General features: G+C 43.0%; 5 protein-coding genes across 5 annotated transcripts; 2 read left to right on the top strand and 3 right to left on the bottom strand.

The window, feature by feature from the left end:
- Positions 1–1,104: 1,104 nt before the first annotated feature.
- On the bottom strand, positions 1,105–1,878 carry V2V93DRAFT_187840 (uncharacterized protein). Its single transcript, XM_066906965.1, has one exon. The coding sequence runs from the start codon at positions 1,636–1,638 to the stop codon at positions 1,144–1,146; it is 495 nt and encodes a 164-aa protein (XP_066766396.1). The 5' UTR covers positions 1,639–1,878; the 3' UTR covers positions 1,105–1,143.
- Positions 1,879–5,541: 3,663 nt separating this feature from the next.
- V2V93DRAFT_367256 (Pre-mRNA cleavage complex II protein Clp1-domain-containing protein) lies at positions 5,542–7,401 on the bottom strand. The gene is made up of 6 exons (XM_066909525.1): positions 7,334–7,401; positions 7,183–7,269; positions 6,477–7,125; positions 6,067–6,411; positions 5,816–6,002; positions 5,542–5,754 (listed from the first exon to the last, which is right to left on the bottom strand). The coding sequence occupies exons 1-6, from the start codon at positions 7,361–7,363 to the stop codon at positions 5,649–5,651; spliced, it is 1,404 nt and encodes a 467-aa protein (XP_066766395.1). The 5' UTR covers positions 7,364–7,401; the 3' UTR covers positions 5,542–5,648.
- Positions 7,402–8,929: 1,528 nt separating this feature from the next.
- On the top strand, positions 8,930–10,392 carry V2V93DRAFT_367254 (vacuolar protein sorting-associated protein 26-domain-containing protein). The gene is made up of 2 exons (XM_066909524.1): positions 8,930–9,336; positions 9,423–10,392. Exons 1-2 carry the CDS (start codon positions 9,120–9,122, stop codon positions 10,088–10,090), a joined length of 885 nt encoding a protein of 294 aa, XP_066766394.1. The 5' UTR covers positions 8,930–9,119; the 3' UTR covers positions 10,091–10,392.
- V2V93DRAFT_367249 (Golgi apparatus membrane protein TVP15) lies at positions 10,193–11,501 on the bottom strand. The gene is made up of 7 exons (XM_066909523.1): positions 11,340–11,501; positions 11,237–11,274; positions 11,166–11,172; positions 11,050–11,101; positions 10,918–10,986; positions 10,787–10,859; positions 10,193–10,728 (listed from the first exon to the last, which is right to left on the bottom strand). The coding sequence occupies exons 1-7, from the start codon at positions 11,409–11,411 to the stop codon at positions 10,620–10,622; spliced, it is 420 nt and encodes a 139-aa protein (XP_066766393.1). The 5' UTR covers positions 11,412–11,501; the 3' UTR covers positions 10,193–10,619.
- A 1,037-nt stretch (positions 11,502–12,538) lies between these two features.
- On the top strand, positions 12,539–14,928 carry V2V93DRAFT_404424 (uncharacterized protein). Its single transcript, XM_066912641.1, has 2 exons — positions 12,539–13,363; positions 13,425–14,928. Exons 1-2 carry the CDS (start codon positions 12,767–12,769, stop codon positions 14,643–14,645), a joined length of 1,818 nt encoding a protein of 605 aa, XP_066766392.1. The 5' UTR covers positions 12,539–12,766; the 3' UTR covers positions 14,646–14,928.
- Positions 14,929–14,941: the final 13 nt, after the last annotated feature.

Here is a 14,941-nt window from a genome sequence, read left to right as displayed (position 1 = left end):
GCTCTAGACAATGCAGATGCTGAATGCAGCTGTATATTCACGCTGCACAAAAAATCAAAAATAATAAATATATATTTCAATTGAGCAGCAAGAATGAAGAAAACAGGCCAGACCCAGTCCCGCGGCTTCCACGATGGTAACATGCCAGTCGCAGTCTTGATTAGAGTTTTAATAAAATTCGTTCCGTAACGTTGGTTACCAATTATTGATACTGCGCCGCACAGCAGTCGGCGCACTCTGTGTCGACTCAACTTCGAGAGGTTTACTTTCATGTTCACTTAGCACATCCACCCCACCCAGACAGTTGCTGTTGCCGCCTCGTATGGAGCATGCACCCAGCATACATCAGTTTATTTAAGCGTTTTTTTGTCACACTGCTGCCCCACTAAGCTATCGTTCTAGCCGGTCCTTTCTGTCCGTCGGCCTGCTGAGCCGCGCCCCAGACAGTCAAATGGCATGGCGCGCTCCGTTATATTGTTTACAATTTCGCAATAATTCCGTAGTCAATTGTTAGAATGGTCATATAATACGGCTCTCAGTATAGTATGCTTAGTTCACACAAAGTAATAGCCGGATGTAGCTAGAGAATAAAACACACATGCTTGACAGCGAGCTCAAGTCCAATAGCGATGCTCCAGCCGCCCGGTTGATCTTAGATGAATCCCATTTTAGGAATGGCGCACGTCTACAGAAAAGTCCGCTTGATTGATTAAGTTTGTAGTGAAGTGAATAGACTTTTTCCAAACCTCTTTTGACAAGCTCTTCCCGAGAGATGATACCACGTTTTTTAGGGTCTATTTCGTTTGCTCTATCTCTTATCTATCATTAAAGAAGCAGACTTCCTCACAGTACTAAAGCCTTTAAAACAATCGTAAAATAGCTACAATCCACTTCTACTCTCTAACAGCTTATATGACGGCAATCTTTATCGCAATTTACAAGCACAAATAATTATGAGTGTATAAATGGTATTGACATAAAAAAAAGGCTAACGATAAAAATTTGTAATACACGAACCCAACCAAACATTAAACAAATTAAACCTCACTTTCCTGCTACCGCCTGATGTCGCCTAATCCAAGCATCTAAGCTAATCTCTATTGCGTGCGACAAAAAAGAATAGCTTTCTAACCCGAGAAGGCTTTAAGTTGAGACGGCAATGACGTTCAAAACGATTGCCGTGCAAGTCGAAGGAACGGTAGCTGCTGCCGCGTAGTACTTGACAAGATACTGTCCAGCATTGTATCCGGCGGGGTCATTCTGATCAGTGCAAGCATACCAATGAAGACCATCAAGATCGTAGAGAAGGGTGTCAGCAGAGCCGAAATGACCGACATCAGTAGTATCAGTGGTGTAGATGAGAATGTTGTCCTTAATGTTTAGGTAGTAGACGTCACCAAACTGGACATCAGAGTGATAAGTCGAGTTTAAAACATCGTGATACAAGAACTGTCCACCGTGATTTCCTAGGAACATGTACGCGAGACCTTCGCTCTCGATCTGAGAGCCGAGGTCAAGGTTGTTGTACACGGTGTTCGTAGAGAGAGTGTACATGCGAACACGGTTGGAGACAGCAAGCGCGCCTGTGGCAAGCGCAAGCATAGCCGGAACGACAGTGGACAAAATGGAGAACTTCATTGTGAATAAACGAGTGGAGGGCCGGTGGGGACAAAGCGATCAGCTCCGGCCGACGAGGACTATTTATGTTTTGGACTGTCTTTGGGCGAGAACTCTGACGTGCGTGCGCGCTCCCACCCACCGTAGCCTGGCGTGCGGTATCATATTTTGTCTTTGGGTATTTTGGGTACCATACCATAAATGAGAGCAGGTGTACCGTACTAGAGATCCCAATGGCGAAATGTTCCCGAGTTCGCGAGTCGACAGGATGGATGATCGGCTCGCAGAGCAGAAAGGTACCTGGGACATCATAGATGTGGAGCGTTAAACTCTAAAATTTGTACAGATCGAGTCGAATGCACAGGACCATGGTTCTGGCTCTCGAAAAACCAGAGGAGACATATGGCCAGGATGGATTTGGCAAGTAATGGTTTGTTTTGTTGACATGTTGAAGCTGTATGACTATCTGCGGACAATACAGAATGCACGTCAGTTGCTGCTGTCAGAGGGTCGGTCCTTGCGACCTCTCCTGAAGATAGCAGCCTAAGAGGTCATGGCCTGTATGAGAAACAGTGCTAATTGAGCTCAGTGCTGGCGCAGAGTTCTTCAATAGAACCTCAGAAGAATTCCTGCGTATCCACTTTACGGGTTCTAATCTTTCTGTGCGGCAAAGAAAGACAGTATTAATCTGATATAGGGCTAGCGTCGGCATAGAACGCACAGCTTCCCTGCAACTGGACCTTAACTCTAAACCTAAAACCGGGTAGCCTTTCCAGGGCAACGGCGAGCCCGAGAATTGGCCATCAGTAATCCAGCCCCCCGGCTATTGGGCCGCTCCTCACGCTGTAAACAAACATTTCTGAGGATCTGCTCTGCTGGAATTGTTCAATTTTTCTGTAGGTAGATAGTATGCATGAGTACCAGCAGCGCAATCATCTTCCAACGGCTCGAGCATCTACGGACTTTGGAATTGAATGAACGAATGACACGCAGAACAGAATTATCGGCAAAATTGACCGACTGCCTTCGCACTACCCGAATAGTCTCGACGCGAGCACGTTTCCGCGGATGCGCACCGATCAACTAATCACGCAGTTACTGTTTGAGTTGAGTTCAGCGAAAAACTATGCTCGATAGCGAGATTTTGCAGAAGTTGCGTCTCGCTCAGTGATCTGTATGAAGACAATGATTGACGATTTTCTCGCCTTGTGAATCTTTTTGGCTATTGTAAAAATTTGTAGACTGGAACAAGGAGAGGTAGATATACAGAAACTGCCAGATTATACAAAGCTTTCATATAATAGCGCAGCTTTTCAGTCCCGGAGTTCGAACAGATAGCACACAGTCTAAGATACGGCCGTTAACGTTTATCGTATTTTCCTGATAACAATATCGCTCTTGCTATGCTTCTTAAATACTCTTGGCTAATTCAATTGACATGATATCAAAAAAATCCAATCAATCAGTAAGATTTTACACCTATAAATTTCCTGCGACCGGTTGCGGACAGACCAGCGTACAGCTTATTCGGCAAAGGACTTCTCGGAATTGCTACAGTTTATCAGATTGTCTTCGCAGCTTTTTCTCTTTGCGTGGACTTTGCGTATATCACTTCTCTTCTGCAATGCAATCACATTCAATTTGGCAAGAACATGTAGGAGACATGTAGTAGCTACGAGCATATGTGTGCCTCGGAGAGTTTTCAGACTAGGCACATTTACTACTCAACTTACTCGGTAATGACGTTAAAATTGAGTTGTTATAGCTCATTTTGTGCTGCTCGCTAGGAATTGTCCATGGAGACAGACGACAGAGCGCATTGGTATTGTGAGAGATTGCCGTGCTTACCGATGAGTGTGATGCATTCCTGAAAACCGTTTACAGATGACTGGCTTCGCTAGAGAACTTTATAATAAAGACAGATCTGTCATGCTGATCGGTCACTGTCGACTTGAGCTGAGCGTATGGTGAAAAAGGCAGCTGTCAAGGACGAATCAGGGAGCGCTGTTCGCGGACCAAGACTTCACTAGCGGCATTCCTTTATCTAGGTGTGACTGACCGAGTCCTGCCTGTCGGATCTTCTACCACTTCGTTATTTCTTGTCGGTAGTATTTGTGCAGACCACAGACGCTGTAATTCCCGAACTAAATCAAAAATTTAAAAAACGAAATGTGAGAAAAAAAAGCGCTCATGGTAGAGGCGAAGCGCGAGGAAAAACGGCATGATCAACGGGTGGGACTCATAGTGACAGAAAAGGGCCGTTGAGTGGAAATGCACCGGCTCACGCCCGCGTCATTTTATTTCCCCATACGACGAATTAGATTCAATTCCAAACAGCTTATCACTCTCTTCTTTGTCTAATCATGAAAGAAATGCTGCAGGAACAGCCTGCTATCGATGCGACGAGTGTTCTCCGCGACAAGGTGAGCGCAACAAAGGCAGAGTGAAGTATTGGCGGCTTGCCTATTCGGGCCTCGAGGCGCGTACCAGATGCCTGGTAACTGGATACCAGCTGCACCCAACTGCGATCTGGCAGCAATCCAACTCCCGCATTTGCCAACATCTGTTTGCTTTTTTACATCTTTCATCTGGTCTGACTAGTCGTCACATGAACCCTGCGGCTCCCTGTAGGCCCGTTGGCTAGGCCGGTGGTGCCTGTAGTTCCTCTACTATCAGCTACAACGATTTAAGCGACAAATAAGAAGATGAAGATAAAGAGGAGCATGGTTTGAATTAGCGTGCGACAGCAACAAAGAAGTTAACGCGCAGCTCGCACTCCATCTTTATTCTCTGTGTTAACTCAGGAGCAGCGCATCCCAGTCGAGTCTGATGTCGATCCAAAAATAAACTTCTTCGACACTTTCCACCTTTTGGGCTTGGGGTCGAACCGTAGCTTGGCCCAAACAGAGCATGGTACTTCCACCTTCGACGCACGCACCCTCGCTCTTGTCACCTCTACAATTCTTCGAATGCCAATACTTGGTAACTTACCCATCCGCACCAAGTTATTGATTTGGCGAGGAATTGTGATAGTTCAGGCAGTTGATGTACCATTCTTGCTTCCACCCTTTGCGTATACCATGGCCTCGACTCCAGCTTTTGCTCGCCTCTTACCGAGCGCTCGCATTTCGCGTTGGCATAGTTGTAACAACCGCCGCAGCTGGCCTAGTAGCATCTATATCTCTTGATGTACATGTACGCTTAGAAGTAGATTTGGAAAAGATGATATCAACTAGTCTGTTTACATATATGACTCTCTTCTGGACAAGTGCTCACTATATTGATGTGTTTCCATTGTTGAATGCAATGTGTACCTTTTTACTCGTATTTCGATCTCGCATTTATCGATTCGGTTATGAAATACCAGTGGTATTTTGTGCGTAAAAAGGCGTTCTGAAATCAACACCAATCGATTGCCAGTCACATTGTTCATCTGCCTCCTTATCGTGCACGTATTTTCCAAATGAGGACAACTACTCTAATGTCTCGTTCGATCCAGACATTCCAGAACACGGCACTATTGAGAGTATAATAATTACAAAGCATACGCTAAATACATACTACATGCAATCATGACTAAATAATTAATTGTTGCGATTACATTGAAATAGCCTGATGACTGAATGAACTCCATGGCGCAGCTCCTTCGATCGCTGCCTTATCGGCGGTGGGACGGGATCCGCAAACCGCCGCTCCCTCCAAGATGCCTTATCTTTCCAGAGCCTATTTTTTTTTGAACCATGAGTTTGTGATTGTTTTTATGATTTAATGTATGAGTGGCGTGAGTTATTGCTGCAGCGATTTGCAAACCCTCGGCGACCCAGAAAGTAGCATTTGAGAGCCTTCATATCAATCATTTCGCTCTGCTCTTACTGCTATGACGAAAACTACACAGTTCGCAATACTTGCGCGTATCATCAAGTCCAACGATATCTGGAATACAATTGCAATCCGCAATTACTTTACATTTGAGCCTACGTCTTTTTTCGTACTAATTCTTAACGATTCTATAAAATACTGTACAGAACTTTTTACTCCATATAATGATAATTGCCCATAAGATACACTTGTGCCGGCAGTCTCGATTTGATTGGCATCAGCACCTTAAGCTTTTTCTTTGTCTCATCAACATCCAAACTAGGTAATAGTTAGTTTTAGTAGGCAGCGCATACGCTCTCTATATATGGTATATACATACACATGCACAAATCCCATGACACTGGATTCTGCAATATCATCCTCTGTGTCATTAGGGTTTGCGTATAGCAAAGCAAGGATAGAATTCTGCAGAATGGCTGAGACCACTGTCTTTGTTAAAAGAGATTCCTTGGCAGAAGTCACTTCTGAGCCAATAGGAAGAACTGACGAGCTCACGAGACGTGCTTCTAGAATCGTAGATGATCAGCAAACCAACGAACCAGAAAAAGTAGAGAAAAAAAAGGAGCTTACGCTCAGCTCGCTTATACACCGTAAAGGCAGAAATATCTGTCGTTACTGTAAAAGCAGATAACGGAGACGCAGGTTTACCATAGAAATACTGCTTGAATAATCGCTGCTGCATTGATCGTAAATAAGTAGCGTCGGTTTCGACTACGCCTCCTGATCGCTGTACTTTGACCACATTCATGTCTTTTCGAGATTGATAGCGCTTCAAAAGATCATTATATAGACGCTCGTTTCCAACAGTGACAATCACATTGACTGAAAAGTCCGCCGCAATCGTGTCAATTAAGTCGTAGCCAACCTTTGGATCTAATATACCTGTGGCATCTATAATGGTTCCTGATATCCGAGCTAAATCGTAGATCTTGTCAGTATAAACTCTCCAATTCCTTTTCTTCAAGAAACTCTCAATTTACCTTTAGGGTCCACAGCAATACGTGAAGAAACTGCCAGCGACAATCTGTTCATGACAGCCTTGTAAAATGGGATGTTGTCTGTAGGCGAATCGGAGCCAAAATAATACACAATCGGATTTTTTGGAGGAATATGCATAGGGCCGGTCGTCGCACTCGATCCCCAAGTTTCCATTTCCTCAACATCCATCATTGTTGCAAACGAGGCAGCAGAGACAGTACCGGGCAAACTTAGTAGACTTTCTTTTGGATCTAGGCTGACAGCAATTGGAGATCTTCCCATTTTCGAGGCATAAGCGGTCAGAATTTTGGCAAGAGAAGTTTTTCCTGAAAACCTAGGACCGATAATCAAAACTTTAGGTCCTTCTGCCTCGGTTTCTGGCTGACCTGGAGTTGCAGTCGCACCGGTTTCCTTTCGGATGTACTGCGTGTCAGTACCTGCAGCCTGCGCCCGCAGCTTCTCCAATGCAAAATGTAAATTAGCATACATTGGCATTGCCGATTCGTCAGATATGTATTCGGCTAGTAATTCTCCTTCCCATTCTATCTGGCAACCTCGCCATGTATATATGCTGAGCTTGGCTGCTGTGAAATGATAGGTCGGTCCCAATGCCAATTCTGTTCCAAATATCTCTGCATTCCCTTCTAGTATCTAAACACTTTATTAGTACAAATTTCAATTTACGTTCTGCTGGTAAAGGATGCACACTTTTATGTTCACGGTGGCATCTGCACCAACTTCAAAGCGCCACTCAGATTCTGCGCTTAGAGAAATCGTGTTGATATTACTATTTTTCTGTAATATGTCGTAAGAAACTGTATAGACCTATCCGGCTCCTCAATAACGTATTTATACATACAGACTCATGTCCGAATCCAGGGAGATCCATAGCGGGCTAACGAGACGCTCAAACCAAATTGATTTGCATGTCTTGATCTAATAAATTTGGGCAAACAAAGCTGGCTTCGATCGATGAGTGCGGCGCTGTTGCTGACACAATATCTAAGGTATTTGTACATATGTAAGTAAGTAATTCGTACTTCGGCTATTGGAGTTAAGGTTTAGATATTCAAGACTGTCTGATCATGTTTTGTACTACTTCACTCCTACTCCGAAGAGCAAAAAATGGGGAATGGAAGAGTGCGGTGATGGAGGAAGAGACTGGCAAGAAATTAATCAAGGCAGATAGTTTTCTAGACAATGCATATGTTCAAGTGTATGGTCTACCCAACTCTACTAGACCCAACAGTCTTGTTAATGATTATCATGATACCTTGCTGATATGACCGTGATCCATCTCGAATCTTTGATAGCGATGGTGGAATTATGCATGTTGCTGCTTGAGAGCTTCTCGGCTGTTTTGTTGTATGCGACCCCGATGGTGATGTGGAGTAGTTTTCATTTCTGACCGTAATCGATGCAAATGTTGGAAATGTGGAAAATGTCTTCGCGATTAAATGATGTTTTTGCTTCGTTACAATGCCTGTGCTATATACCCCTTTTTATCTCCTATCAACATCTACGCTATTATAGGTGTATCGACATTTGATATGTAATTACATGTATGAGTTTGTATAATTTTGTGTGATTTCTTACTGTCGGGTGGTGTTTGAATATTACAAGGGCTTTCTTTATTTATAGTCTTTGGTATTCTGTGTGCTTAAATATTCATGAATAACAGGTTTTGTCAGATATTCTAATTCGAAAAAGAGTATAAACGCTGCATCGATTAAGTAAAATATTGGACTCAATCAGTGAGCTTCCCATTGATTGTAAAGTTAAAATTTGGGACCAGACGAGAGTCACGAGTAAGGCAAATTAAATTCGCGACTACTGAAATTTTTCTCTCTCATCAAAAACTTAACGCTCTTCAGTTCAAAACAGCACTATGTCAATCAGTTAGTCGAATAAATAAATAACTTTTGATATTATTTGTTTCCATTGTATTCTAGATTGCCTCTGATGGTGGATGTCTGCTGACCAGAGTCTGTTTCGCAGGCCAACGACTACCGGTTACACTCAGAATCATTTAAAGACCAGCATTTCACAGCATGAGACTTTGAGAATAGCAGTTTTCATTTCCTATGACGATAAATTTATGACATAATAATACTGAGTTATATCCAATGAAGTTTACTCATAAATCAATTTTGAATTTCTTCACTTTCCGAGGATTATGTTTTACTGCTATTTTCGAATTTCTTGTGCGTGGTTGTTGACGGGTCCGCTCCTTTTCTCCACTAAGGCCTTTTGAGAAAGATGAAGCCGTGAGTGAATGGGGTTTGATATCATCTAGATAAGTCGAGCTACCACTGTCAACGGACAATTTGGATTAAGGCATGATCGTCATTCCTGACGAACGCGAGATGCGATCTTCCCCACTGACAACATTCAACGCACCAGCTATCGACCTTGTGAACGTAAATACCTCATATTTTGCCTTAAGATAGTAATCAAACAGTCTACAAGTAATCCTCTACATTCTGCTCCCTTATTAACATCTCCGAGTAAAAAATAGCTCTTAGCAGTTTAAACGCAAAGGTCACGTGCTGTGTCTTACACTGTCGCCGCGAGCCACATATTGAGTTCGCGACTCTTCCCAGCAGCGCACTTAGTAAACGCAATCAGGACACACACGGCCAACAATGGCTCTGTTCTTTAAGTCACCGCTTGATATTGAGATTAGATTAGAGGGCGAAGATCAAAGGAAGCATGTTGATGTGCGTTTAGATAAGCGGCGTAAAGAGAAAGTACCATTGTTTGTAGACGGTGAGACTGTAAAGGGCACTGTGGCTATTCGACTTAAAGATGGTCGCCGACTTGAACACGTTGGAATAAAGGTGCAATTTATTGGAACAATTGGTGAGTTGTTTACTGATACTATTTAGGAGCTATGCATTACTGAATTGATATCCTTGCAACCGGAATATCTAACTGGGTCTGTATAGAGATGTTTGCAGATAAAGGCAACACGTACGACTTTTTAACACTCGGACAAGAAATAGCCGCTCCAGGTGAGCTGCAGCGACCTGAGACCTACGGATTTGAATTTCGCAATGTTGAGAAACAATTTGAGAGCTACAACGGCGTCAATGTGCGGCTACGTTACTTTGTTCGCGTGACTGTCGCCCGCAGGATGGCGGACGTCATCCGGGAGAAGGACTTGTGGGTTTACTCTTATAATATTCCTCCAGACACTGTCAATTCAATTAAGATGGATGTCGGTATTGAGGATTGTTTGCACATTGAGTTTGAATACTCAAAGTCGCGGTATCACTTGAAAGACGTTATCGTAGGACGCATATACTTCTTACTCGTGCGACTAAAAGTCAAGCACATGGAACTGTCAATCATTAGACGCGAGACAACTGGAACACCTCCCAATCAGTACAATGAGAGCGAAACTCTTGTCAGATTCGAGATTATGGACGGTGCTCCGGTGCGCGGCGAAACTATCCCTATTAGATTGTTTTTGGGGGGGTTTGACTTGACTCCTACATACAGAGATATCAACAAGAAATTTTCTACGCGTACTTTCCTGTCCTTAGTGTTGATTGATGAGGACTCGCGTCGTTATTTTAAGCAGAGTGAAATTATATTGTATAGACAGCCCTAAAGTAATGGCTGAGATAATCGCATCATTCGGTTCTTAGAGAGGAGTTCAGATTTATAACACTGCATCTTGTATCGTGGCTTTTTGAGTTTATCTGCTGCGTTACATATTTTACCATGATTCAATATAGAGAAATAATAAAAGTGCTGCTACTCGCAAAGTAGCAAACACAGATATAAATATATATAGAGGAAAATGAAGACAGAAGGAAAAGAAATGTACAAAAAAGTAAAATTTCCCGCAAATATATAGATATAAAATGACACAAATTCGATTGAATATCATTTTTTTATATGACCTGCAAACTTAACAAAAAGATAATAAATACCAAAGATTTTCTGCATAACAAAAGTAATTCACACTAGCAATTCTATAGATGATCGTAATAAGCGGTCACGACATGCTTAATCTTACACACCTTCCTCTCGGCAGTCCTCTCGAGGAAGTAATTGAGCACGAATATTAGACAACGCTCGAAGTCGCTCAATATCTTGTAATGGATGCTCGAAAATTGATATTTTTTGTAGAGCACCTAAACAGTTTCTCCATACGCAGCTTCATATCCATTATCCTCTCCGCGCATGTTGGTAGGAGGCTCTATCGAAGGAGTAAATTCGAGAACGACGTAAATCGCGCCAACACTACATTGATTGAAAAGTTAGCTTCATTTTTAGGGTCATGCGAAACTACGATACTTACAGAAGAATGACAGCACCACCAACAATTCTCAGAGGGCCCGGGCCCAAGATAAACGCACCCACGAGGATGTAGACTGGACAATCACATGTTAGCGCGATCGCATTGAAAAAGTACAGATGCAAATGACCTACACATTCCGCGGCCCAAGAATGACAATAAAAATGAAGCATATTGAGCAATTTGAGTGGGCATAGAAAATTCTGGGAGGAATGAATTAATAAGGTACTAGAAATATAAAAGCAGCAATATAGAATATCTCGTACCAGCTGCAACAACGAGGGATCCAAACAAAACAGTGTATAATCCCAAAATGACCTTCAAATGTTGAACGATTAGAAGTCGTTACTAGCTGGCTCTAGGAGCTTTTAGATAAACATACACTTCGGCTAAGATTATAAATTGTTAGCACTAACTAGATTTGAGATTATAAATATTCAATTCTGTACTTACAATCCAAGAGGAAAGAATGAAGAAAAGCCACCTAGGATCTATAGAGAATAAAAAAACAATATTTAAGTAAAAGTGAGCTTTGATCATTACAATGGAAGCTTACCATCAAGGCGCCAATAACGAGATTGACGATGCGAAAGGGGCTTGCAAAGGAGTCGTAATCGAATAATGCCATGATTAAAAATACACAGCTAAATCTACCAAACAAAAGAAGCTATACAAAGGTGGGAAGAAAAATTGAGAGAAAGAAACGAAATGAATATTAAATGGAGTTAGTTGTAGGACGAGCAATTTCGCTGAATGTAGTCGCCGCGCTAATCGATTCTGTTTCGGCCATTATCTCTGGAGATTGCACGTGCGCTTTTGATGTCCACTCTCAGCCATCTGGCATGCATATTAACAACTTCACCTCTCCCAAGATTATACATATAAACGTCGAGGAATCAAGAGCCAGACTTGTACTTGAAACAACGACGAGTAAATTATTGAAACTATTGCTATTCTAGACAGAAATCAGACAAAAAAACTCTGAAGTCGCTAGTCCAATCATATGCAGTAATTTGTAATGTCCGAGCGTCATATCATTGCAGTCGACTTGTATAAATATCAAAATCTTATTATAAATATATTCATCAGTAAGAGAGAGTAGTATCAACCCATTCAGCAATTGGCGAAGTGTTTTATTTGTAGACGTGATCACGCGACCAATTTCTTTAGCGATGTCGCGTGCCTCTGTATATCTGCCTCTGTATATCTGCGGATTTGTGCTTTGATTTTAATGGACCAAACTGAAATCAATCTCTAAGAATAGTTCTGCTAAGATACATGTCATAATCCTATCTATACGTAATATCTTGTTTGGTTGCCGTCTACTCTTGATAACGTTTTTACTGCTCCGTCAAGGCAGGGCAGTGAAGCCTACATACTCGGAGCTGTAGCATAGCATAGCTATGCAGGATTAAACATATATATGTACTCTCTAATCCGAGCCGACAGTCAATTGAAGCATATGCAACAGGCAGCAAACTTGCGATTGAGCTTTATCAGGAACCTGTCGAAGCAGCGGCGATTCGATACGCGAGCCGAAGCAGAACCACAAATAGCACTACTCTGTACCATAAAAGATAACTGTATTTATCTACTACTACAGAGCGTCCGGGCACCTGCGCTAGGTCCATCGCCTGGTCTGATTGCCCTATCATATCAAAATCGGCCCCTAAATCTTAAATATATAAACGGGTTAGGGCTAAAAATTCACCCCCTGTATCCAGTATCGCGACTTCCTAGACAGCTTAATGTTACTAAACGTAGTACTCGCAACCACCGCCTCTATTGATTACTATATCGGTGTCGTCATCAGTTCGTTCTGACTTTCTAATCGTCCATTGATTCGACGCCTTGACGTCTGTCTCGGTGTACAACCTTCTGCCACCCACCTTGTCTTCTCTACGTAGCTGGGCACGTCTGCGCAAGCCAGCAGCTGAGCAAGTCTCGGGTCACTACGAGGAGGACGACCGAAAAAAAAAATTCATGGCTCATTTCAGAGGATCCGTTCTCCGGAATCTTTTGCGCTACTTCCGTGGCCGAAGACTCTTTGCTATCGTCACCATAGCTATCCTGGGCACTATCTGGGTGTTCGCTTACTCGTCCGCGACTACAACAGCCGCTAATCATTCTGGTCGTGCTCGCTTTGCGGCGCCTCATTTTTTGTCTTCTTCATATGGTGCACCACCAACAATGGCTGAGCCCGCGGTTTCAGCCAACAATTACATACCCTCATCGTCTTGGGAGACGCCGTTCTCGTTCTCAGTGTCCACTGCTGACTCGGACGTTGCTGTGATCCCACAGCTCGAAGAGCGATGCCATGTGTACGCATTCTATGATTCAGAAGAGTTTACAGCCGCGGGACTGAATGCGACAATCGAATATGCAATCCTGGAACGGTGGCGTAGAGCATTTTGGTCTTATGGCTTCAAGCCCATTGTTCTTAACATGGAAACTGCAAAGCTGAATCCCCGTTACAATGAACTGGCTTCTTTGACCAGTTTGAGAGGTGAAAAGAGAATCAACGCGCTTAAATATCTGGCCTGGTCAATGGTGCCTACTGGTATCCTCACCAGTCACAGAGTATGTATAATATTTATCTTTACCATTATAGTTCAACATCACTAATTGCGGCAATTCGTAGGTCTTCCCGTACGCTTCGAAGCCAACGGCTAAAGGATTCAATCACCTGCGCACATGTCAATTTGGAATGCTTACACTTTATAAAGATCTTGGCAATGAATTTGTCACGGCTGCCAACCAGGCTGTTACCGAGTTTGTTGCAAACGCGTTCGCAACTGGACATCGCGGAAATATTGATGGTTATGTTGACGAAATGGTGGTCGTCGAGCCCAAAATCGGGTTGTTTGTCCACTATTCTGAAGAGTTTGTGCAGACTACGTATAAAAACTTGCCTCCCGAGCTTCTTCCTGATGTTATTAATGCGCATATGCACAACAATTGGCTTGGCCGGTTCCCGGATGGAATTCAAATTATTGACCCAATCACTGAAACTGATAGAATCCTACATTATCCTGCATTAGCTACGGCATATGCTCTAACAATATGTCCGCCGGAGGAACTAGAGCAGCTGTGTCCACCTGGTAAGACTACATGTTACAAATGCAACAGCAATTTGCCGAGTGGATTCATCAAGACTACAAGGACAATCTCAGACTCGCCACGGTCATTCAAATTCATAACTATACCGCATCCATTGACACATCTTGCTCTTTCCTATGGAACTGTCTCTCAGCTTACGCCTGATTTTGTGAGACGGATGACAGCGCGGGATGAGATCGTCAAGGCAATCACCGCTGACATTGTGGAGGATGGGGTTGGAGCACCTGATAGACTGCTTGAACTGAAGAAGAGAGCGGCGGCAAACTACGACGTCCTTGACACCGAATACTACTCGATCTGGGATTCGCAGTTTGAACTATCTCCTGCATGCGCTCTCGATAACTATTTCGAATGGGCTCTCGGATTTTCTTTTGGAGGTGTAATGACCAATGATGCACCGCCTAACCGTAAGACCAACACATTGGCGGCTACATCTGATCGAGCCTCTCCATTTTCTGTTCTCTCGCTTCAGCTTGAGCAATGCTTGCCCGCTTCTGAAGTCAAGCAGCTTCACAAAGACGCGGAGACAATTGTTGAATTAAAAGCCGGAGTCAAGCCTCCATTGCAGAAAACAGAGGAGATTATTAATGCAGCGAGAGGTGATGTTCAGGGAACCGGCGTCGATACTAAACGAAAGAGAAAGATGGTTGAAGGGTGGAACATGGCTGATGCTGAGCTGTGGCGCTTTGTGCGGGCATTGAATGAGCGTATATCGCAAGAGCCAGCTGTCTGGCTGCAATGAGTGTTCGTGGGATAAGAGCATTTTTGAAGACGAAAGTCCGTGTACAGCCGTTTTAATTCTTGGGCTCTCGTGTGGTTTTCATTTCCTCGTGTGATGTTTATATGAACTTCTTTGTACATTTTGATCAGTGTTTATATTTCTCGATTTTTTTGTGCTGCATTTTTTGTAAAAAGTGTATTGTTGTGCTTTTACTGATTTCTTTGGCTCTGTTTGATAATTAATTATTCTATGTGATGTGGCTTGAGTGATGATAGATAATAGACATCATATTACATACTGTAAATATCTTAGATTTA

This window comes from Kockiozyma suomiensis (genome assembly GCF_038497685.1).
Source record: "Kockiozyma suomiensis strain NRRL Y-17356 unplaced genomic scaffold V2V93scaffold_5, whole genome shotgun sequence".
Taxonomy (NCBI): Eukaryota; Fungi; Ascomycota; class Lipomycetes; order Lipomycetales; family Lipomycetaceae; genus Kockiozyma; species Kockiozyma suomiensis.
Note: the sequence above shows the minus strand (reverse complement) of the source record. Positions and strands in the feature narration are given on the sequence as shown.